The sequence below is a fragment of the Cygnus olor genome, chromosome 8 (assembly GCF_009769625.2).
Source record: "Cygnus olor isolate bCygOlo1 chromosome 8, bCygOlo1.pri.v2, whole genome shotgun sequence".
In the NCBI taxonomy this organism is placed as follows: domain Eukaryota; kingdom Metazoa; phylum Chordata; class Aves; order Anseriformes; family Anatidae; genus Cygnus; species Cygnus olor.
Genome location: NC_049176.1, coordinates 21,920,061 through 21,943,594, shown reverse-complemented (window position 1 = coordinate 21,943,594; position 23,534 = coordinate 21,920,061). Strand labels below are relative to the sequence as shown.

General features: G+C 42.8%; 1 protein-coding gene across 10 annotated transcripts in view; it reads right to left on the bottom strand.

The window, feature by feature from the left end:
• Positions 1-23,534, bottom strand: part of ST3GAL3 (ST3 beta-galactoside alpha-2,3-sialyltransferase 3) — a 180,943-nt gene that overhangs the window by 65,299 nt on the left and 92,110 nt on the right. For all 10 annotated transcript variants that reach the window (XM_040564840.1, XM_040564837.1, XM_040564845.1 and 7 more), the window contains one exon: positions 5,450-5,544. In XM_040564840.1, the coding sequence (XP_040420774.1) occupies positions 5,450-5,544 (95 nt within the window). The remainder of the gene's footprint in view (positions 1-5,449; positions 5,545-23,534) is intronic.

Here is a 23,534-nt window from a genome sequence, read left to right as displayed (position 1 = left end):
GTGATAATGGCAACTATTACCAATTTTGGTCAAGTGTAAAATTCCAGTGGAAAATAGTTCAGCAATCTGCCTCAATCAAACTCACAAAGAAACACTCATGTTAATACCTATGCTGAACAGAATTAACATCTATATGTGTTTGTGCTTCTTGTTTAGTTAAGAACACATGAAGAACAAAAAAAAACGCTCACAGTAGGAAAATCATCCATATAACAGTGTGCAGCTAACTAAAAACAAAGTTGGAAAATTAAAGCAGAAAACAGACACCCCATTATCAAGTAGAACGAGTCAAAAGGTAGGGAAGGTGTTTGCATGTAGTACTCCAGTCTCTGTAAAGAGCTGGAAGGGTAGGTTGGGAAAGACCTACTTTTCTGATGGTGCTTTTTTTGGGTCAGTTGTAAATTTTAATTGTGATGACCAAGTGAATATGTTTTCTCATAGATAAAATATTGTTCATGCCAAGAAAGTTGATGTGGAAGAAAAAAAAAACACTATGCAAGAAAAGAACATGCATGAAAAGAGATTTTTTTTTCCTGATAACATTTTGCTATACCAACTTTTGCACGCCCGAAAACTCAACATTTTCACTGAAGATGCATGACCTCTCCCCCATGAGACTAATGAAAACACTGCTAAGCAGCACTGAACCATGGTTCTTCCCAGCAGCATTCACACAAAGAAAAACATCCAAATAAAACCAAATATGAGAACAATTAACCATTGCACAATATATTAGTATTGGTGCTCTGGGCAATGTCTGTCTTGTATCAGATGAAAATACAAAGTCTCCTGGCCAGTACTACTACTTATTACATTCAATAAAACTGTAGCATTTCAAATATGTTCTTAATATTCTCATACTACGGTGGGGGTGAAATGGCTTTGCAGATTGGTGGTGAGAGCAAATTCTGAGATGGCGGCATGACAGTCAGAAATAAGTATCACCTTCAAAGACAAACTGATCCTGGGCCAACAAAACAGCCTCTCTGCTTAAAGCGATCTAGCAGGAACAAAGGTAGAAGTGAGGACACATAATTACTGCTATGCAGTGACACAACCACTAAATGCATGAAGGAGATATTACATGTATCATAGTTGTTTAGGTTTTTAGCATATGCTATGCCATATGTTTTTGCTTAAGTTCAAAATAAAAACTCCAGCAACTCCTGTCCTTATTAGATACAGATGATGCCAGATACTAGCTACTATTTCTTATGAAAGCCTTTTATATTATTTAAGCCACATGTACTGAGAAATTCTATTAATAGTCAGGTATTTCTCCAGTCTTGTTTGTTGCCCTTCTCCAAATAACTCTTTCCTTTTGCTTTAGCTAGAGAGGTAAATTTGGGGAGGAGGCCCTCTGGGATTAATAATCCCACTAACACTATAAACTATTTTTCCATTGCTTATTCATTGACAAATTTAACCCTGAAAGCAGTGCACTTGCCAGAGGATCTCTGCAACAATATGGACAACACGTGCGTATGCATATCTCCCTAAGCCACGCTGATAGAAGCACTGCTAGAAAAGAGTGCAAATACATGAGAAGAAATTTCACTTTAAACTAAAACCAAACCAATCTCCTTGTTCTTCACAGAAAAAACTATAAGAGCAGGCTTGGTGAGTGCTGGGAAAGAAGCATTCCTAAGAGCAAATTAGACCCCTGCAAATGATGAAACGTGGGAGGCACTCCAGCATGCAAGTCAGTGCTGAAACAATAGCCTGGGACACAGGAGGGTGCTCAGCGGTTTGAGATGTCCCCCACAGGACATCTTGACATCTGTAGCTTTTACAGTTCCAGCTTCTTGTTAACAGTTTGATCTTCTTGACAACTCTCAAAGCTGACTAATTTCATCGTGTTCCTGAAGGATAACCCTCACTTTGGCTGCATACACGCTAATAAACAAACAGGCAGCAGGGCAAGGGCCCATGCTGTCCCACAAGTGCCCTATTAAATTGCTAGCACAGTCCCTGCAGCTCTTCACCAGGACATTTGTATTATTCTAATTTATTCACAGGTTCAGAGGCTAATATAGGTGAGTGACCTTTCTTGATAGGAAGCCTAAATATAACCACCCTCTCTTTTTTTGTAGGGGGGTAAGGATGGGCATGGGGAGTTAACCTGTTTGAACAATGAGCTCAACTGCCTTCAGTTCCAGAGGACAACCATTTTATTTATTAATAGAGATGCAATCATCATTTCCAAGCACTCACAGAGGCACATCCCATTTCTAGGTTTCTGTCAAGTCACGTAGTAAGAGACAACAAAGCTCAACATGGCACTAACAATCTTATTTCCTGAAGTAAGCACAGTCAAATGTGACAGTGTCCTGTTCACCAATTTGGTCATTCTTCATCATTTAGAAAGTTTTGACTTAAATTCTGAAAAATAGTCTCATAGCTGCAGAAGTCACTGGGTGAAACCTAGAGCCACCGTTACACAAATGGCCAGATACTTGCAGAGACCCTTTGTGGTGTTAAAACCTATGAGCAAATACACTCACGCTTCTTCAAAAAGGGATGACATACCTATTAATTTCCTTATATGCACACTGAGAGAGCAATAGACGTGTGATGAATGCAATGACACCTTCAGTCTGCTATATCAGCTCCAGCACTCCTGACAGTTCTCAGCTCTGCTTCTGTCCCAAGTAGTTGGGGATGGGGTTCAGGTAATTAGGATCAATTCTCGCTCCAAATCTTCGGTGAACAGAGGCATCAGAGTCAACATGCACAAGAACTCTCTGCCTATTTAAGACAGTTTAAGAAACAAGTACAACTGCATCTCAAAAAACCCTCTTCATCTATTTCTTATTTGTGTATAGGACACTCACGGACCACTGTTTAAAAAGAGTTTGCACAAGACTTCCTACTGCCCACCTCATTTCAGAAACTCCTGTTAATAAAGAAGCAGGGAAACCACCTGCTTATACCTGTGCTTTTTAATTTAGCAGACTGAGGCAGTTAACTAATGATAGCAGCAGTTTCCAATCTGACATGAAATGCAATAGTTCATTTCAGAATTAAAACTTAGCTATGAGTTTGAAAACCTTTTAGCTAAAAGTCTGAAGAACAGGAGGAAACTTTAATAAAAGAAAGCAGAAATGGTGCTGTTATCTTCCAAGCTGCTCAGAATCTCTTGATTTCCTAACTTTGGTACTTTCAAGCTACCACTGAGAAGTTCCTATGAGTTTCTTGGAATATGCAGCATTACTGAAAGTGAGCTCATCCTGTAACTGTATTTCACACAAAAAGTTTTTGCTCTTGGACTAGGTCACAGTAACTCGAAAACATTGGGGAATATTCACCGAGGTTCTCAGCAAAATCTTCCCATTACCACGCCAGTTACAATCGGTGTCTGTAAACACCAGCCACCTTTCACAGCGCGATTCACGTCGGAAATCCCAGCTGTTAGCGTCACTGGGCTTCCTATATGCACAGAGCAAAACTCCTGCCCCATCTGTTTCAACACAGGCACGTCTCTCCACACTTTCTCAGTCACTCTGACTACGCTTTTTCCCATGCACATCCCACTCCGATAGACTTCATCTCGCACCAGCACGTGACTTATCTCCCCGCTGCCTGCCTGGGTCGGTTGTTTGGATATCGTTAAGATTGCCCTGAGTGAAAGCCCTAATGAGGTGCTGATCCCATCATCCAATCACTCAGCTGAGCCCGAACGCGTCCCGCGGGACCGGCCAGAAAAGACTGATGCAAGAATTCCAAGTGATGTGGAACATGAAAGGGCGCCATTCGCATCGCTAGGACTCGCAGCCTGTCAGCACAGCCATTAGAAATCCTGCCTTACAGAGATTTATAATTCAACCCTCCCACACACAGAACTTGCTCCAGACTGAAACTTGGCACAAAATCCAGTCCCGGGAGGGCATTAAAAAAATAACCCATTCAACTGTTTCCGTCCCATGGCTTCGGCTCTCAGCCATTTAAATAATGGCAATTTCTCATTTCTCTTTTTAACTGAGGAAATCCAATATAAAACACCAGATTTACATAACATTGCGGTGGTGATACAAGCTGGCAACAAACCCAGGAAAAAGGCTGCCAGAGCCATTCCGTCATCCCCTTTTGGTGAATTTCTCCATTTGGATTCAGTTTAACGGAATGATTTTTATTAAGTCTGGCTGACATCATGTGTAATCTGCAAATCCCACCTCCACGTTGGTCAGGCAGCCTGCCCTAGCTTTGCACACCTTGTGCACCCATTAGCAGGGGACTAGCCCTCCTGTGGTCAATGCAGGCTTCCACTTGTGCTGCCAATGTTATTTCTTACGGCCTTTACAGGAACCTTTGCTTGTTGATTTAGAGGACAGCAATTAGTTGCCTATTGAGTTGCAAAAGACTGACTGGACAAGAAATGGACGTATGCAAAACAAATAAGGGAATTAATGTGAGCCAGAAGAAATTTGTCAGTCGAGTCCTTGTTTTGATCAGAGATTGTTCTGATAGACAACTACGACATCTGCTTCTAGGGCCAAGGAGAGAGACAGTCAGACTCAAGCCTTGTGTGGCTGCAGTCCTTCCTGCCCCAGGTATTTTGATCCCTAGGGGCGAGACGCCAGCCAACTGTAATCTTGAGTTTGTCAGGGGACAAAAAATCATGGGAACTGATGCAATGCCGCAAACACTTCTTAAACACATCAGGATTCAGGATGGCTGCAGCAAATCACTGCTATGAGCACATCCCTTCTGCTCCACCACCACTTGCCGAGAGAGGCCTTTGGTGGCACATATGGGACAGGAGGGAGTTTGTGTCACCCACAAAATACACCATCAGCTGGATGGGCTACTGACTCCCACCTCATCCCCAGCAGTACCACTCCTGCTGTCCCACAGCACACCTGAAATGCAACTCCTTCTGCCATACTCCAGCTGGAGGACAGGATATATTGCAAATCACCAAGGCATCTGAATAGATTGCTCCTATTTGCTATACAAGTGCACAAGTAGCACAATTTTAAAATAGTTATGACCAAACACTATGAGAAGATTTGTATCAGTGGTCAACCCCAAGGATCCAAAACTTCAGAAAGATGAGTCTTACCTGTTCTTTAGCAAATTACCAATTAAAAAAAAAATACTTGAAATCAGTTTGGACTCTCTCTGCTGCTGTCAGCCAAGATGCTACAAACTATGGCAGTCAATGTCAAAACGCTTCTTCCAGAATGTGGTGATAGGTCAAAACTGCCACTGCTGCACTGACTCTCTCTGTGTACTAACCCATCCTCCATAATCCCAGCCTCTGAGGTCCACATTCCAGCTGTGAAAATCCTAGTATCTGAGAGCTGCATGTACAATATTTTTCTATAACACAGGAAAAAAAAGCAGAGCCCTAGGGACCAACTGAACTTTCAAAATGGACAAACAAGATGGCAGGGTATGCACCTGCAGAGCCCCCTTCTTTTTCAACAGCTGTATAATTCCCTCATACCTTGTCCTTTAATTCCAAAGGGGGGTACGAAGTCCCTGATACGAGCCCATCTCCTGAAGGAATCATCCAAGAACATTGGTGCCGGCTTCGAGAACCTGAGGAAATCAAAAAGAGAGAGAAATTAATTCCTTACATAGGAAGGATAAATTTTGGTAGGGAGCTTGAGAGAATCAATACCTAAGTGCTGACTTTACATTTTCACTGGTAATACTGCAACACAAGATTTTACTTTTAACCAAAGGTGCCTGCAGTAAAACAAATACATCATAATCTGTGCCATGAGGACACCCCAAACACTTAAGTCCTGAGCCTCACGATCACTTCTATTCAACGATTTAGGACATGCTGAACTTCCCCACTATTGTCCGGCTGTTAATTTAGTTACAATGAGTTATAAATTGCAACCAGAGTTTACGTGATTTTGCTCCAAGCTTTGTAGCCACAAACCAATTTATGGAATCTCCATGCCAGTGTGTGAAAGCATGTGAGGAAGTGGGGCAGAGCTGCCTTTACATTGTTCATTACATATAGGCGTGCTACTAGCACTGTACTGCGCAGGTGTGAATGCACTTGGCAGAAGTGTGTGGAAAACAAAGAAAGGGTTATTTGCTCTCAAGGCTGCTTCTACCTCATTCATGTTCACATATACAGCAGCTATCATAACAAACGCAAGAAGGGAAGCAGTTCAGGAGATCATAAAGTAGCACTCAGTTTACAGAGAATGGAAATTCAGTACAGATGTAGGTGTTTTCTTCTGCATTCATTAACATATAAATGATTCAAGAGATGTCCTTGCCAAACCAAACAGTTGTGATCTATCCAAAATCACTTACAAAAGAGGGAACTAGTCCTTCTTAACCGTGTCAGTATGGGAATACATTATCCTAATTATACCCTCAACAGAAAAACCCAGCAGCTACCAAAACTTGTCCCTTCTAGAAACAATTAGTAAAGTGGCCAGAGAGAAGGAAACAATTAGCACTTGACAAAAAACACTACAGAAATACTAACTTCCATATTAGACCACTTCTGAATGTACCGATCACTGCTAGCAAATGTGTTAATACCATCAGAAATCTGTTCATTCAATCATACCAGAACAGTAGCAGGGATGTTCTGGATCAGTATCAAGTATGCTGTGCTACAGAGATGAAGAAAGGAATGTACTCCACGTTCAGAGTCACTGAGTACATCTCCACTACAGCCACAACACAAGATGTACACTTACCTGAAAGAGGCACAGCCTGGCTGATCTAGAACCTGGCAGTGAGCTTGATGTACCCATCGATGTGTATGGTTTCACCCTGCCCCCTCGGGTTGTATATCAGGTAACTTCTTAGACCTGAGCTACCTGATTTAAGATAAACTCATCTACACTATGCCACTACCATGTACACACAATTTCAGACAGCAGCACAGTGAAGAAATGATGGAATTAACTCTGAATTATAAACTGCAATATTGTCTGTCCAATCACAGACACACAGTAAACCTGAGGTTTCAGAAGTCTTTAGGAATGGGGAAGAGAGAGACCAAGAGTATTTAACAAATCAAGAACAGAAGACTCAAACTCACGCATGCATACTGTTTCACATCCACTCATGCAATCTTTAATAAGATAATCAATCTATAACCATAAAAACAGGATGCACAGATTACATGGCTGTTCTAGAAAGAAAGGAATGTTTTTCCAGAGCCCAAAGAAGAGTGAGGATATGAAAGGATCTATATAACTTTATATAGGAAAAAGTAGGGAAAATGTGTTAGATACATTAGAGCTTCTGAAGGTCTTAAGTAAAAAACAAACAAAAAAACCCCAACCCACAGGACTATTAAAACCAACTACAACAGGCAAAGAGGATACAATAAAACCCCGAAAACATCCTAAGAACTTCAATAACTTGACAAATTAGCTTTATGTTTGTACTGGTGACTTTTCAAGCATCTTGGTGCACTGAAATGTAAGTATTGTGTTACACTGCCGGGTCTCTCCCAGGAGCCATGTCCACCTCCTTCCAATATCAACAGGAGGAACCTTTGCAAGATTCTTACACAATTCAAGAGCTTTTAGAACCCAAATGGCTACAGCACAGATGCTTGCAGCTCCTCCTTTACAGCTACCGCTTGAAATAATGGCAGCAGGCAGGTGCCATGGAATGGCTCCCCATTTTCCCCAAGCAGCAGCCTCAGCAAAGGACGATGGCACTGCCTGAGGGTCACCATCAGCTTTGGGCTGGTTTGTTAGGTCACCAAGCTACTCTGGTTACAGCTGTGATATGCAATCTTCAGGAAAAACCCCGGTGCTTCAGAATGTGCACGTAGGAGCAGGTTTTATTCTCGTCTCAAGAATCAAGAGAATTCCCTACAATAATTCTTCAAAGTAGCACAGTGTAATAAAAAATGTATAAAAAACAAACAAACAAATTAGCCACTTCAGTTCACCTATTCAAAAGTACATCACAAGAAAAAAAGGTGCAGGCTGTAACGTCAGACCTGACTCAGAAGTTAGCATTATTTTCAGATGGAATTAACTGGGCTATTTGCAAGTCATACACCAGGGAAAGGCAATTTACAGTAGTATGAGGTGCAGTAGTGTCTCTCACGAACACAGATCCCCCCTTACAAGGTGCCTGGTAAAGCCAGGAGGAAGGCCAGATCCTACTGGGACTCCCCAGGGAAGTCCTCAAAAGCTAGTGAAGCACTAGCAGGCCCGCTCTGATGCCTCTCTGGTGTCCCTTCTGTACGTGACGATCAGTAGACAGAAGAGGTGCCTAAAGAGAAGGGTGAAGTAACCAATGGCCTTATTATTGCATTTTCTACAAGTAAAAAACAAAATTTTATAGAAAAAAATGCAACAGCCTCAGGACACCAACTGTTACTTAGTAATATTTAACACTCTTGTACAAGGAGCCAGGGAAACAGACTTTTAATTCACACTTCTGCTTCCTTTAAGAAGGGAAAGGAACAGTTTTGAGGAAAATATTATATCCACTCGGGGCAAAAAAAAGCAAATTAAATGATATTCAGTTCCCATAAATCTTAAAGGTAATTCCGTTCTGGAAATATTAAGAGATCATGACTGCCATAAAGCCCGTGATCTATGAAAAGCACGCTGCCACCTCAATAAATCATCACAGGCCAGAACCGATGCCCAGCAGTGACAGGGAAATGCTGTCTGCCAAACCTCTCCAGGAGCATGGCTGCTCTGTCTCAGCTCTGGAGCGCGTCTGGCATATTCTAGGACCCCTCAGGAAATATCAGGATATGCCTCAAACAGTCCCTGGGAATGCTCTCTGCAAAGCACCTAAAATACATTCCAAGGAATGCGTGGGAGTTTGTCAAACAGAAAAAGTAAACGTCTCTGAACGATGTTAAATTTTCCTATCTGCTGAGCAGCTTACACATGGGATGCTGAATTTTACCCGAGTCACCCACATTGCTATCTAAAAGGCAGGTTAGCTTCACCAGTCACAGCTTCAGAACTGATGCAGGCTTGTGCCCCAAAGGCAAACAGCACGTAAAGCAAGAGTTTCCATTTTTCAAGTTCAAATTTTAAGCCCTTGCTCTCTACACCACCCCAAATCCCAGAAAAGACATAGTACAATCTCACAGCATGGCAGCCATGAAAAGATGAGGAATTTGGGTGCTTGTGGCACACAGCTCTGAGCTGCATGATTTGGGAGGCAAATGCCAAGCATCTTAAATCTCTACTTTGAGTGACATACACCAGTAAAACAGCAAAGGACATCTGAATAGATATGATAATTACTGGGTACAACTCAAATCCCTCCCAGCTCTGAACTTTGCATTCCTTGTAGAAAGACATTGGAACAATCTCTGTTTGTCACAGCGTACTGCAAAAGGAAGTGTACTGCCAGGAAACTATTCTTAAATAGGAACCTATATACACAAGAAAGCGTGATATGTATTTGCACCTAGGGGATTCCAGCTTCGGCGAAAAAAAAAATATGTTTCCAATTGTTTTCTTCCTGACAAGAAGAGCTGTGGCCCCAAAACACTTCTAGCTTGAGGGATGAACTAGTCTGTCTGATCCATCCTGCAAATTCTACACAGGTGATGATAATCCAGCACCCACCATGTTCCTCTTCGATGTGCACAGAAGTATTCAACATTGGGCTAACTTCCCAAGGTATCAGGCAAATCCCAGACTAGCACCTTCTCTACCAAAATAGCTATTGAACAATTTCAGACATTTAATCTCAGCTATAATCTGTTCCCAACTCTCAGAGCTGTTTTCGGAGCAATTAAAGACATGAATGTGTAAAAGGGAATAAGCTAGACCAGAGAAAGTAAAATAAATACAACCACTGATAGTCTTTGGCTATAACATGGAGGAAGGAAGACGTGGCTAAGTCCCTGAAAAATCAGAAAGGATGGTGCCATGTTTCTAGAAATCACGAAAGTAGGAAAAAGCAGGTGGGCAGCCACTAAGCTCCACTGTGGATTTATTTTTCAACTGTTTCCTTCCATACAATAGGAGGTGTTCAGATATTTCATTTCCAGCAGGTCTAGGGAGGTGATTGTCCCCCTGTACTCGGCTCTGGTGAGGCCGCACCTCGAGTACTGTGTTCAGTTTTGGGCCCCTCGCTACAAGAAGGACATGGAGGTGCTCGAGAGAGTCCAGAGAAGGGCGACAAGGCTGGTGTGGGGTCTGGAGAACAAGTCTTACGAGGAGCAGCTGAGGGAGCTGGGATTGTTTAGCCTGGAGAAGAGGAGGCTCAGGGGAGACCTCATTGCTCTCTATAGGTACCTTAAAGGAGGCTGTAGAGAGGTGGGGGTTGGTCTATTCTCCCACGTGCCTGGTGACAGGACGAGGGGGAATGGGCTCAAGTTGCGCCAGGGGAGGTTTAGGTTGGATATTAGGAAGAACTTCTTTACTGAAAGGGTTGTTAGGCATTGGAATGGGCTGCCCAGGGAAGTGGTTGAGTCGCCATCCCTGGAGGTCTTTAAAAGACTTTTAGATGTAGTCCTTAGTGATATGGTTTAGTGGAGGTTTTGTTAGTGTTAGGACAGAGGTTGGACTAGATGATCTTGGAGGTCTCTTCCAACCTAGACGATTCTGTGATTCTGTGATTCATATATTTTTTTCTCTCCTCCTTTAAACATCCTTGCCTTTTGTTTCTTCTTTAGTTAGGGATCATCAGCACAGGGAAACTGCAAGATGAAGGAAAAAAAACCCTGCACTACAACCTAATATTGTATATAACATGCACATTACATTTGTAAAAGGACATGGACAGCCTTCAACATGAGGTTTGTGTTTTGTTTTGGTTTTAAAGACAAAAAAAAATTATTTGTTCCGGCAGGATTTCTACACTCTTTTGTTTGCTTATGCTTAAAAGCATCCATGGTTAAACAGAAGGTACAAAATCTACTAACTTTATTAATAAAATGGCTGAAATACAAACCAAAGCACTCTAGCACTGAATAATTAGCTCTGAGAGATTTATAGAAGTACAGAGATAAAATCTAAACTAACCTTTTCCTTTTTCCCTACTGAGACCTAGGTGTATGTTCTCTCTCTTTTCTCCCTTCTCTGGGGAGCAGCTTGGTTTGATAGTCTAGGGAACGAGGAGGCTTGTGATGTCCTGATTTCACATTTCTTATTGACATTAATCCTCTGTCAGAGATCCAAGCAGCTCAAAGATTCCTCAAGCAGCTGAAAAATTTAAGAAACCGCATTAATAAGGATTAACCCCATCCTACAACCAACACACTTCTTTTCCTAAACCAGCAAATAAACGAGCCAAAAATGGATGATTACAAGAAGAAGTCTTCAGCAGTAGAGACCAGGCTAAAAATTAAGTTGATCTTAAACTGTAGAAACAGTCTAAAATAAATTAGACAATATGGAAAAGACAACTGAGTCCTGAAGAATAGCCACAGTGTCACCTACCACTGTCACTTGAGACCCCTAGTACTTTTTTTCCACAAGAGACTGAGCCAGCAATCCCCACCCATCTTCTCCTATGCCACTAATGACTAAGATCCTGAGTGTACCTACTGTTGTCTCTTTCAAGCTGAAAAGTCCTAAACTGCAATTCTCCCTTGGGATGGCACTGAATTATCCCGTGGAGTAACACTGCGTTGCTTTGTTCTGTCCTAGCAACTCTGCCAAGTGGGTTTGTCCATCATGGGGCTGGTGTAATCACTCACCCCTTTGCAGCTCTGCAAGAAAGATCATGGAGCATAAGCCTTGGTCTTTCCCCATGACAAGAAGGGACAGTAAATGCCACAGCGGCTGGAGCAGGTTAAATCCACTGAACAAAACTCTCCTCCCAGCAGCAGGCTGTGGAGCAGCGCCCTGTTATCCCTGCCTCCTCCTAGGGACGGCTACTCTGTACCTTTTCAGGCACTCTGGAGCATCAGTCATCTTGCCCTCGTTGCTCCCCATCACCTAGTAGGTTATTTAAACCCATCAGTGCAGGCGTTTTCCCATTGCCTGTTTGCAGCTCTATTTAGAGCAAGACCAGCTGCTCCAGCGTATCTTAAAGGGCCTCCATCCTCCGTGCTGTGGTTCGTACAGAGAACATTGCCATACTACTGCAGAAAGATAAACATCCTATCATGGCTGAAAAATGTAACTATCACAGCTGTAAAACCCGTTAAGTATTCCACTATATTCAGGATCAGAAAGCATCAGCTCAAGGACTGTGCCCAGTTCTGGGCCTCATTCAAAAAAACATGAACAAACTGGAAACAGGCTGTAGGAGAGCTCTGAAAAAGATCTAAGGTCTAGAAAACATGATCCCTGAGGAAAACTAGAAAGAAATGAATTTGTTTAGTCTAGAGAAGAGAAAATTGAAAGAGGACATGATAAGCCCTTAAATATTACAAGGCTGCTGCAAAAGAGAAAGGTAGTATCTCCAGATCCCTGGTAAATAGAAGTAGGAGCCCTGGGCTTAAAATGTGGTAAAGGAAACAAATTAAACATTAGAAAAAGGTTTCTTATGCTTGGGATTATCACACGTTGAAATCTATTGCCTGGACATGAGTTACAGAACCCACCCAGCTACATTAGATTCTTATTTTATTGTTTTATTTGCATCTGTTAAGAATGGGTCAGTCCTAACTGTGCCTACTCATAAGAGCAAAAATTAAATGATCTTTTGGAGCTCTGAACAGGTCTACTACTTTTGAAATTGTTTCTACACTGGGCTAAATGTTGCTAGGAGGTGTCAAAGCACCCAAGACATAGCCTCCTGTAGCGGGGAATCAAGAACTACCCTTCAGAATCCCTTGGACTCTGAAGTATTTACCTTCATATACGGCAATCAAATTTCAGTACAAACAGCTTTAGATAAGCAGCACATGGATTTTGCAAGCCTGCTGCCTGCCAAGACTGCTTTCTGTTTGTACCCTGTACCTTTGTGATAAACAGGAAGACACGTAAAGTTTAACCTTTCTGCAGTCATTAATATCTTGTGCTTACGCACCACCAAGGCACAAAATCAAAGCCTGATTTAATATCAGCTCAGTCTCCCCTGCTAACGGTCTGTGTCCTGACCAGCTTACCTAGAAGGTCTCTATAGAACAGCAATAATGATTAAGTAGACTGGAAAATTTTGAGATAAACTGTATATATTAAAAAAACAAAAGAAAGCAGTTTGCCCACTCTAACCAAATCCTTGGGCTTTGCTACTGATTCTCCAAACACTTCGGACAAAAACCACATGTACACACAAAAATAACAAGAGGCTTCACTTAAAGTTTGGCTTCCTTTTAGGGAGAAAAAAAAACAACTCTAAAATTGAGACAAGGCAGAAAATTTGTCCTGACCTGCCTCATGGTGCAGCATGTAAGACAACGTGGAAAACTTGTCATTGTTCACAGAACCCTCTAATACCAAGACACAATCAGGTAAGGGGTGAAAAGCTGACTGCTAGACAGGGCAGAATAATGTTAGTTTAAGAACCAGTCTTCTAGCATCATAGTTTGTTTTTCATGTGCTATTGTCAAAGACGCAAGATTGAATTACAGCTAGTTTTGCCTACCAAAAGCCAGGTGGGGTGCTCAAGGCCTCTTAGGGAGCACTGAGCCAAATACAAGAGATTACATGGTATTTGGAAACATGATGAAGGTGAGCAAAAGCAGACTAATTTCTGCTTGAGCTTTCAAAGCCTTCTGTGCAAAGAAAAAAAAAAAAGAGATGAGGAGTGAAGCAGAAAGGATGCAGTTCTTCCCCCTAACAGAAAGACTCAGCTCACACAGAAGATGCCAACCAGCAGCTCTATCAGTTGGCCAAAGTTTAGCACAGTTGTATGATTTGGTGTCCGTGTAGGCAGAGGACCGGACTTGGTAATTCACTTGGTTCCTGAAGGCCTGGTAATCCTTCACCTCTAGCATATTGCTTTTTTCCAGGTCCAAAATCTCCTCGGTGTAAAAATTCCCTGCATAAGTCATACTGGAGTGAGGATGTTGGTAGAAGTTGGTCAATGTTTCAGGCATCATTCTTGAAACAGAAGGGTTGTTGTTCTGAGTTGTTGTTGTTCTGAGTGAGAACAGACTTAATTTTTTAAGGTTTACGTTCTTCCAGAATCATTAATGACACTGAAGAACTTAGACATATCTCCTATTAAGATGATGTGGAAAATATTAATTTGCTGCAAAGTACACACCATGGCGTTAACAGAGGTGTTATCAGCTCTTCTGACTTCATTACTTATACTACAATAGTCTGAAAAGTTTTACAGGACCTAGTTCCTTGTTTAAAAAAAAAAAGGAGTGAGACCTTGATAATTGACAGAGACTCAGAAACTTGAGGAAAAATATGAAATAATAATTATTTCCAAACTGCACGCATTTGCTGTCCTAACTCATCATTAGTGAAAATTTGTAGGTTGCAGTTCTTGTCACTGCAACTCCAATGGTGACTTTAAGGTGGTACAGAGAAAGCCTCCCCGTGAAAACACACACAAAGACCAAGCCTTCTTTCAGACACAAACTAGAAACTAAAGCAAAACAATAAAAGTGGGAAAAAAGTCCATAGAAGCTATTGCACCGTTAGTTGCTCACAGCACAAGACAGTCACATAATTAAATGCAAAGAAGAAAGACAAGAATAAGTAAATTGTTCAGCTTCATTGTACACTACAGAAATTGATGCTCAAAGACCATCACATGGATAGCCCATTGTGATGTTGCGTAGATTATTTTTTTGGCACATTTTATTTTCAAGTTCTGTTTTGTTTTTTTTAATCACCACAATCTGGGTTTGACATAAAAAACTGACACAGCAATGACAATAGCAAATCAAGTCTATGGTTTCATTGAGAAAGCAGGAAGATATGAACTAGAAACAAGGAAGATCTTAAATGAGGTCTGCAGTGAAACCAAGAAGGGACTAAACTCATGGGAGACGCTGGGCAAGCAGTTCTCTCGTAATTTTGAAACTGGACAAGGCTTTGAGGTTAGAATCCACATCATAATTTGCACCGTTCAGAAGACGGACGTCCTAACTAAAAGAACAGCGAGAGGGGGGAAATGATCTCCATTGCACAAATTCCTAACGCCTAAACAATTTACCTTGGCAAGCTCCTTCTTGTATGAAATTGTTCAAGAGATAGTGATTTCCAAGCTTGCTTAGTAGTTAAAGAACTGTAATTCATCTGATCAGAGAACAAGCTTTTTTTTTTTTCTTCTGTCAAGTGAAACAGGGATAATACAGCTTTAGGTGCCAACTACAAGGTACACAGAAAAGAATCCAACACCCAGCTGATGTGAATTTGTACCATGTACATAAAAGATCGCTAATATCAGAGTAATATCACTAAGTGACACACAGCTACAGATAAATTACAAAGCCATTAATGAGATCCATATCAATCCCAGCATGAAAAATTCCAGATGTGTTGCTGTTCCTCTGCTGCACAGCAGACTTCACGTCCTACCGCAGGATGAACTGGTGGCAGAGTTGTTCCTGTTTCAAGTTCAGGCAGAGGTTTTTGCCTCCTCCAACCTCCAAGGACTTTTGCATCTCACAGGCTCTGACTAGGAACCTAAATGAAAAAGACCAAAACGTGCACCCCAAGGGAAAGCAGTGTGTTCAGAGGGGACATGAGGAGCCCCCCAGGTGCCAGTGGCAGCAGGTCCCTCTAGCTGGAGAGGATGATTGATGTGGGAGATGCAGATCCTGCACCCAGCTTCGTGTAATTCTCTGTCTCCTCGCCTTATTAATTCCAGCTCTGAGCCTGAGAGTTATCAGTAAAGCAACATGCATTAAAATCTTCCAGATAATATCAGCACTGCTTAATATAAGCCTCTCTCCTTTGGTCCCATGGTTTTACAAATAAACAAGAATTTTTAACAAAACAAGGCTAAGGCACTGAGCTTGTAAAAAATCTTTCTGAGTACTGCTTCCAGAGATAAGGCACGGGGACTGCACTCTGCAGAAAGTTTCCATGCAAGAGGCCACCTGACAAAAATGGAAGGATTTATTGACTAAAGGAGCAAGTGCAGCGGAGAAAACCGCGAACAGTAGACAGCACAGACAGCTATATCCTCACTTCATCATCCCACAAGGAGTCTGGTTTGAACCAAACACTTGGCAGGGAAGAAGAGGCTGGAGGTGCCACTTGATTACTCTGACAAAGAAAGGAAGTCTGAACCACGCTCACCTCTCCCATCCTACTTGCAACACAGGTGAAAAAAATAAGGATCCTTCCAGCCAGCGTCCTCTCGAGGAGGACCCCATGCTCTGTTGCTGTCCCAACCCAAAATTCAAGGCGCACTGGAACAGACTGCAACGACCACGGCAGTAACTTGTTCACAGGGCTCTGCTCAGAGGCTTGATGCATACCTTAAGCACAAGGTAAGTCCTTTAAAGCCTGCTCTCCCAAAAGCTGTAAATCTTTCAGAAGACCAGATATCCTCCTTGGTTTGCTAATCAAAGCAAAAAGACTCTCCCCATTTTTCTTACTGCACCACCTGAAGAACAGCACAACAGAGCTCCTCATTCCAGGAATGGAGTTTTTCGATGAGATACTCCATTTCAACAAGTTCCCACAAGACAAGCCAGTAGCAAAAAAGGATGCTGCTGGTTTATGCATTTGAGATTTATGAAAGTCACCGAAATAAATACTAAATATTATTAGCTACTAAAGGAAATGGTTATGGTGAAGATGAGGGGATAAAAAAACCATACAAAATGTTTTCTCTTTCAATACCCTTGATAAAGAAAGCACTTTTCCTACAGCTGTGGGAAAGAAAACAAGACATAATGGTGAAAGTTAAAATTACACGTGTTTTGACTGTTATCAAATGGAGCTATAGCACATGGACAAAATGCAGTCTGAGTGATCCCAAGTTCTAAACTGAAAAAATACTGCAGGCATATTCAGAGTAGTCATTTGTATTCACCCCCGAACATTACAAAAAGCAATGAACTTCACCAAACCACTACTTTTTTCCCCAGTAGTAACATTTAATTGTGTGAACTATGGTCAGCCTTTGAAAGCCACAGTGTTCACCGCTATGGTTAATACTCTCCTGGTGACTGCCCCCCAGGCTACCCAACTTCAACAAGTCTCAGTTGGCAGCAGGGCTGGCTGACACAGAAATCCTGCCCCACCCAGGGGATTTCTATAGCCCCCGTGAGTGGGGGAAAGGGAGGGTGGAACAAAGCACAGAGTGACCTCGTAACCCAGCATCTCCATGGATCCATGGTGGAGCCACAAAAGAAGTAACACGCTCTCCGCCTTAGCCTGGAATTCTGCCTATTCACTGTATGTTCTTGGCATCATCCATTTCTGTTTTATTTTCTCATTCTTCTCTTTGCCCACCTATGTTTGTCTAACCACTTTGATGGCCTGCACAACCATTACAGTATTCAAAGGCTCCACAAACAATTACTTACGATTTATATCTGTCAGAGAAGGTTTTCGTGGTTTTATTCCACTTCTTGAAAGTTTTAAAACTAATTCCATAAAGATATTAAAGTTTGCACTCCAGACATTTTGGGATTGGACATGTTCAACATCACACTGCAAGAAATCTCGCCCTTACAATGACAAACTGCAGCCATCTTGTTCTCGTGCAATCTTACTTTTAAGAAAACAATCACCCTTGTAAGAAAAAATGGAAAAAGTAATGAAAATTCGCAGCCTAAAAAGTGAAAGTTTTGGAATGCAATGGCAAACGAAAACAGAGACCATAATATAAATAGTGAGTAATCTCAATCACTAGCTATTTCCAATGTCTTATCATCTTAAGTACTTTTACCCTCCCATAAATCAACCAACGCTTAGTCACCCATTTGAACTTACTGAAGTACAATAGAAGAAATAACAAGAAAGCTATGGTACAAGCTACCAAAAAACAATCCTTAAAAATAATAATTTATCATTCAAAGCTATAATAAAATCCCAGAGCACATTTTGACTGCCTTTCCAAATCCTTCCCAAAAGGTTACTTCTCTAAAATCAATTTCCCCGTATTAGTGGAAGATAGTGTTTAAAAAAAAAAGTTGAAGCAGACAAGCCCATCTAATTCAGGACACTCTTAAATTTCCCTGTCTAAACAGAGAAGTTGAAGGACTACTTTAGCTGAGTAGCCCTTGATCTTAATGACAGGAGAAGAAGCAGATTTTCATTAGGCAGCAAAATAGCAACACTGTGGGCCGAAGAGAAAACTTCCCACAAGTATTTATGGGTGCTCTTTGGGCAAACGTTCAAACAGACTCAAAACAGACAGCCACGGCACAAGCAAACATTACAATATCATCCCACATTATTCACCTCCGTAGCGCTCATGCTTGGCCTGCCTGAATCACGCCGTTCCTTTCTACGGGACATCTCGCTTTTACCCAGCTACAGACGAAGTGTACTTGGCAGCGAAGTTCACGAGCACCCTAATTACAAAACCTGCAGATTCTCACGTCAATGCTATGTAAACATCGCTGTCTCAACCTAAGCATCCAAATGACCGAAGAATTTTTTCAGAGACAATCAGCACTTTGTTGAATTCAACAGAAAGTGCATAGCTACATGTCTTCTGAGCAAATCGGGTCATTCATGTCACCATGCTTATCGTCTACTGATTACTTCTGAATATTCCCAGTGCATGTTATTCCACAGCTACAGCCTGACCTATGCTTTGCAGCAAGGGTTTTCCTTTTAGTATTGTAGCCAGTTGTGAAGCGAATCAAATGGACACCCCTCTGGTGATACCGAGCTTCAGAGGCACCAAAGCAGGTCTGCTCCTGCCAGCTTTTATCAGCCAACTTTCTGAAAAAATGGAGCCCCCAGTGACAGGGATTAGAATCACCTGTACAGAGAACAGGAATTAGGAGGGAAAATACAAGAGCAGCTCTAGCTGAAATAAGAGGAGGCAGATATGCAGTACTATCAACAAAAAGCTTCCAAACATGTCCATTGCTAGCACAGCCTTGGCTAATCCAAAAGAGCTAGTGTGAGCTTTCATTCAACAACTACTTATTTCGCCTTTTGGTATCAAGAGCGTGCTTCATGCTGCAAAACACGAGCCTAAACAAACTTTGCCTGTTTGGCTTACTGTGACACACGCACACCAAGTGATCGCGGGCATTTCCTGGGCTCCGAGATGGCAGCAAGCTCTAGGCGCTAAACTGTGCTAGCATTAACCACCAAAACTGACCCCAGAACAGAGGCTGGGGATCAGAGATGTGTGCTTTGCTGGTAATTATAATTACTGCATCTCTGAAGGAGAGAGGGAAAAAAAAGTGTTGCTTGACTTGTATCTTGGGATTACTTTTGAAGAATTCATTAACTTGTTTGCGCAGCAGTAAGGAAAATCCTACCTTAGGATGCAAGCAAGCCTGCAGAGGGTCAGATCAGAGTTCAAAATCTCTTTTCTAAAAATGGCCACAAATGAATGTCCAAGGTAAAGTAAGAAAAGGGCAAAGAGATAAAATATTTCCTCCCTAACTTTCACACAGCTTTCAAACCTTTTCAGCTCAGCGGATTTCCCGAGCTTGATGTGGTTTGTCTAATCAGCAGCCCCCTTTCCCTCCCAGCCACGGAGCTCTCCTCCAAATATTTGCCCAGACTCCCCCGGAATCCCTGCAGACGCTTTGCAGCCGCCACATTCCTTGGCAAGGAGTTGCCCAGGTATATTACCTGATGCACAAAGAAGTGAACCATGGGTTGGTTTTTTTTGGATGCATGTAAGAAACAGGTTATGCAGAAAGACCGTAGCAGTGTTTTCACCCCCTTCTTTTCCTGTAGTAAATATTAAGGGAGAGTTGAGCTCAGCTCACCCAGAAGACCCAGCACAGAAGATCAGACCTCCCTCTGCTCAATTCCTTCCCCTCAGCCAGCAGCAGGGACACACGGCCTGGCAGAGCACTTGGCAGCTTTTAAGACCTGTCCGTCTCCCATCACATTATAAGAGCCTGCCCTCTCCCTGCATTCACCCAGGACAGTCTTCCATAGATAGCCCTAGGTGCCTTGAAACCTACAGGAGCACCAGAAATTAAGCATTTATAGGGAACTGAAGGGCCATACAAGTACAACGGGGTCCCAGCTGCTTTCTGGGAAACAGTGCACAAGCACAGACAACATGGCACGCCCAGGCAGTGGTCTGGGCTTCCAGTCTGCAGAAAATGAAGCCCACAGACTGCCCTCAGCAAGAAGGGACAGCTATTATGGCAGCTATCAGCTGCTTCAGGGAGATCTTCTCTTGCTCTCTTGAGCCAGCCAATGTTCTCAGCAGCTGCACAAAAGGAGTGAAACACTTTCAAGATGACATATTTCATCGGGAGATGAGGTCCATCCCGCCACAAGTGACAAACAGCCACATTACTCCTCTTTACCCACTAGCTAGCGTGGGAATAGAGCTAGCCACAAGAAAACGGCCTCTGTAGCAGTGTCCTGCAGCTGTCAAAGAGCTGGCACGGGGACAAGTCAGGCACAGGAAGAAGAGCAGTGCTACTGTAACCCTGGCCAGAGTAATTCCAGCCTCAGCACAACAGCACAAGAGGAGGTGACTACACAGATGCATTCCCATTGCATTTTCTGTACAGATTTGCCTTGCACACTCATGCATGTGTTGTCTTTGCCGACCTGCAGGAAGTACAGTAACGTGCACATTTTGATGCAGCAATACTGACTTCAGACCCAGTCTTGTGTGGGAAGTGTTGACAAATTCCCTCTGGTAGACACTGAAATCATTCAACCAATTAACCGAGATTAGATTAGCTAGCAGGTTTTGAAAAATGGTATGAATAAGATGTGTGGAGCCACACATGCTTTTACTCAGTCACGAAACTGAAGGACATGTATTACATCAAGCACCAAGGCTACACCAGATCAGATCAGCAATCCCACCTACAACACAAACCAGCAACATACCTCCTACAAAAGTAAAACAACTCAGTACTAAACCACGGTGGAATAAACTGACCAGAGACGCATTTCCTTCCCCACCCCAATCAGCTTGAAAATCAATGCCTTTAAGCAGAATACATATATTTTTAATGTAACTGTAGTTGTATTGTTACTTGCATTAATATAAGATTATGCATACCTTATTCAAATCCTGTCTCAGTAAAGCCTATAAACTAGAACAGTTTGAAACAGTCTACTGAGAGCTGCGAAGGGTTAATACTACTGGAATTTAGTTTTTCTCTGCCATTCACTAAGTTACATACACCTATCGTATTTCTTCGGCAAACTACACACATCACATTTTTGCTTGTACAGAATCCATCCTTCCTAGAGAGACAGGTTCAGATTTTATTTTGGAGTAGACTGGAAGAAGGTCTGAAGAAGGTGTGCAGACATGCAGGTCTTCTCTGTGGCTCCCTCCTCCTAGCAAGGATTAAAAGAGGAAGAGCAGAGGACCAAAGGCTGAGCTGTGTGGCTCTCTCCTAGAGGAAGCTTGCTGGAGTTGGGTGTAAAAAAGCTTCTGAAGGGCCTGGTGAAGATCTGCTGCCATAAGAGAACAAGAGAGGAGACAAAAGGCTAAACAACAACTTGAGAAGAACCAGGTTGATGCCGCTAAAGGCCGCTGGCTGGAAAAACCTAAAAGACGATCAGTTTTAAGCAACCAGTTATCACATTGCTTCTTCCACCCTTCTGTAAAGCTAGGCATCAGCTCACCTCCAGACACTGCCTGAAGTGCTGCCTACACGCTGCAGTTCCTCTTGATCTGATGATATTCACCAAAGCATTACTGCACCAGCACCGCTCCTGCCGTACCACACCTCAGCAGCACGGACTTCTTGCCAGAATTTGCTCTCCCAGACGAGGAGAAGGCAAGACGCACTTATGAAACAGAGAACAAGGGTCACAGCTGGGAAGAACGGCATGTCCTGGAAAAGCCCAGTGGAGAAGACATGCTTATGGTGCTAAAGGGTGGGGAACTGGGCTGTTAGTCTCACTGCTGGGCAACAAATACCAAAGAGAGCAAGTCACAAATAACAGTGCAGGATTTATCTCTGTGGCCGTGGAGGGTGGTTTGAGCAGTTTCACTAGGAAGAGTACAAAACCGAAGGGAGAATCCACTTGTAACACAAGAGGGGTCAGCCTGGTCCCACATTTCTTGCAGCTGCCAGAACAGGAGCACACTGTGGGGCTAGCAGGGGGCAGATCTGGTGGCAGACAAAAGAAGCAAAGGAGTAAGCGATGAGTAAAAAAGTACCTGTCAATGTAGGAAAAGCAAATATAAAGGAATATAAGGAAAATGTCATGAGTGATGTAACAGGAAGTCGCAGAAAAGAAAGCGGCAATATGTTGTGAAATTTCTGCCCATACTATATACATAGGTTCATACGTTAATCAGTTCACGCTGCATGATCTTCAGTTACAGGAGCTGTGCTGCTTCGTGTCAGACACTGGTCATCTAAATGTTTAGAAGGCAATGTTTAATTTTCCTTTGAAAGAGTTTTCCTGGTAAGCAAGTTTATTGTGTTGCGGTTTCTCAATTTCCCTTTGCAAGTTTAGGTAATACATTTGCTCCTTCTGTTGCTGCAGCTGAAAGTCTGATTTTAATGAGAGATTGCACATTTTGGTTAGCAGCTCAATCATTACATTCTTAAGCCTCTTTAAAATTCCTAGATGTACACAGTTCAGGACGGGTAATTTAGTGCTCATTCGTGTAGCAGTGAGAGAGACCAGAGCCTCTGCTTCACAGAGATTTTACTGTTCTGAAGTCGACTCCTAAGTGTACAGGGCTTGAAAGCGAAAAGACAGGAGGGCAGATTTACAAACCCACAACACAGACAAGAGCTGAGGTTTGAATTAGATACAGTCTGTCCTCCACCTCCTTCCTGTCTGCACAAGGCATCTCTGAGATGGAGCAGAGGCGGTAAGGCAGGCAAAGATGGGGGTGCTGGTGGACAAGCAGGGGAAGGAAGGCGAGGCAGCATCACACCCTTGTGGAAAAGCCAAGAGGGGGGATCCTGCTGGGGATCCCCCGCTACAAGACGCACGGGGACACACTGGAGCGAGTCCAGCGCACTAAGGTGATTAAGGGATTGGAGCATCTGCCATGGGACAGGCTGAGAGCACTGGGGTTGTTCAGCCTTGAGCAGAGGAGGATCAGGGGGCTCTTATCGATGTGCATGAATACCTGGTGGGGGAGTAAAGGCGGCAGAGACAGGCTCTTCTCAGTGGTGACCGATGTGCAGAATAAGAGGCAGCGGGGAAAAGAATTAAATACAAAAAATTCCATTTAAAATGAGAATTTTTTTCCTTGTGAGTGCAGTCAAACACCAGGACAGGCTGCCCAGAGAGGCTGTGGAGTCTTCATCTATGGAGATATTCAAACCCAGCAGAGCGCAGCCCTGAGCACCCTGCTCCAGGTGACACTCCTTTGAGCGGGGCATTGGACTGGGCCATCTCCAGAAGTCCTCACCCACCTCCAGCAGGCCGTGATGCTTCGATCCTTCTCCCCACAGAGCAAGGAACACTCAAATTACAAGAGCTCAAATCCTACCTAGGTCAAGCCTCAAAAACAAGGGTCTGCTAAAACTCCACTTTATACAAATGTCATAATTCTTGCTGACCTCAACCAGCCTAATCAAATGATAAGACTACAAAACGGAAGAACGGCATTTAATTTGATCAATACCAGTTGCTATTCCACTG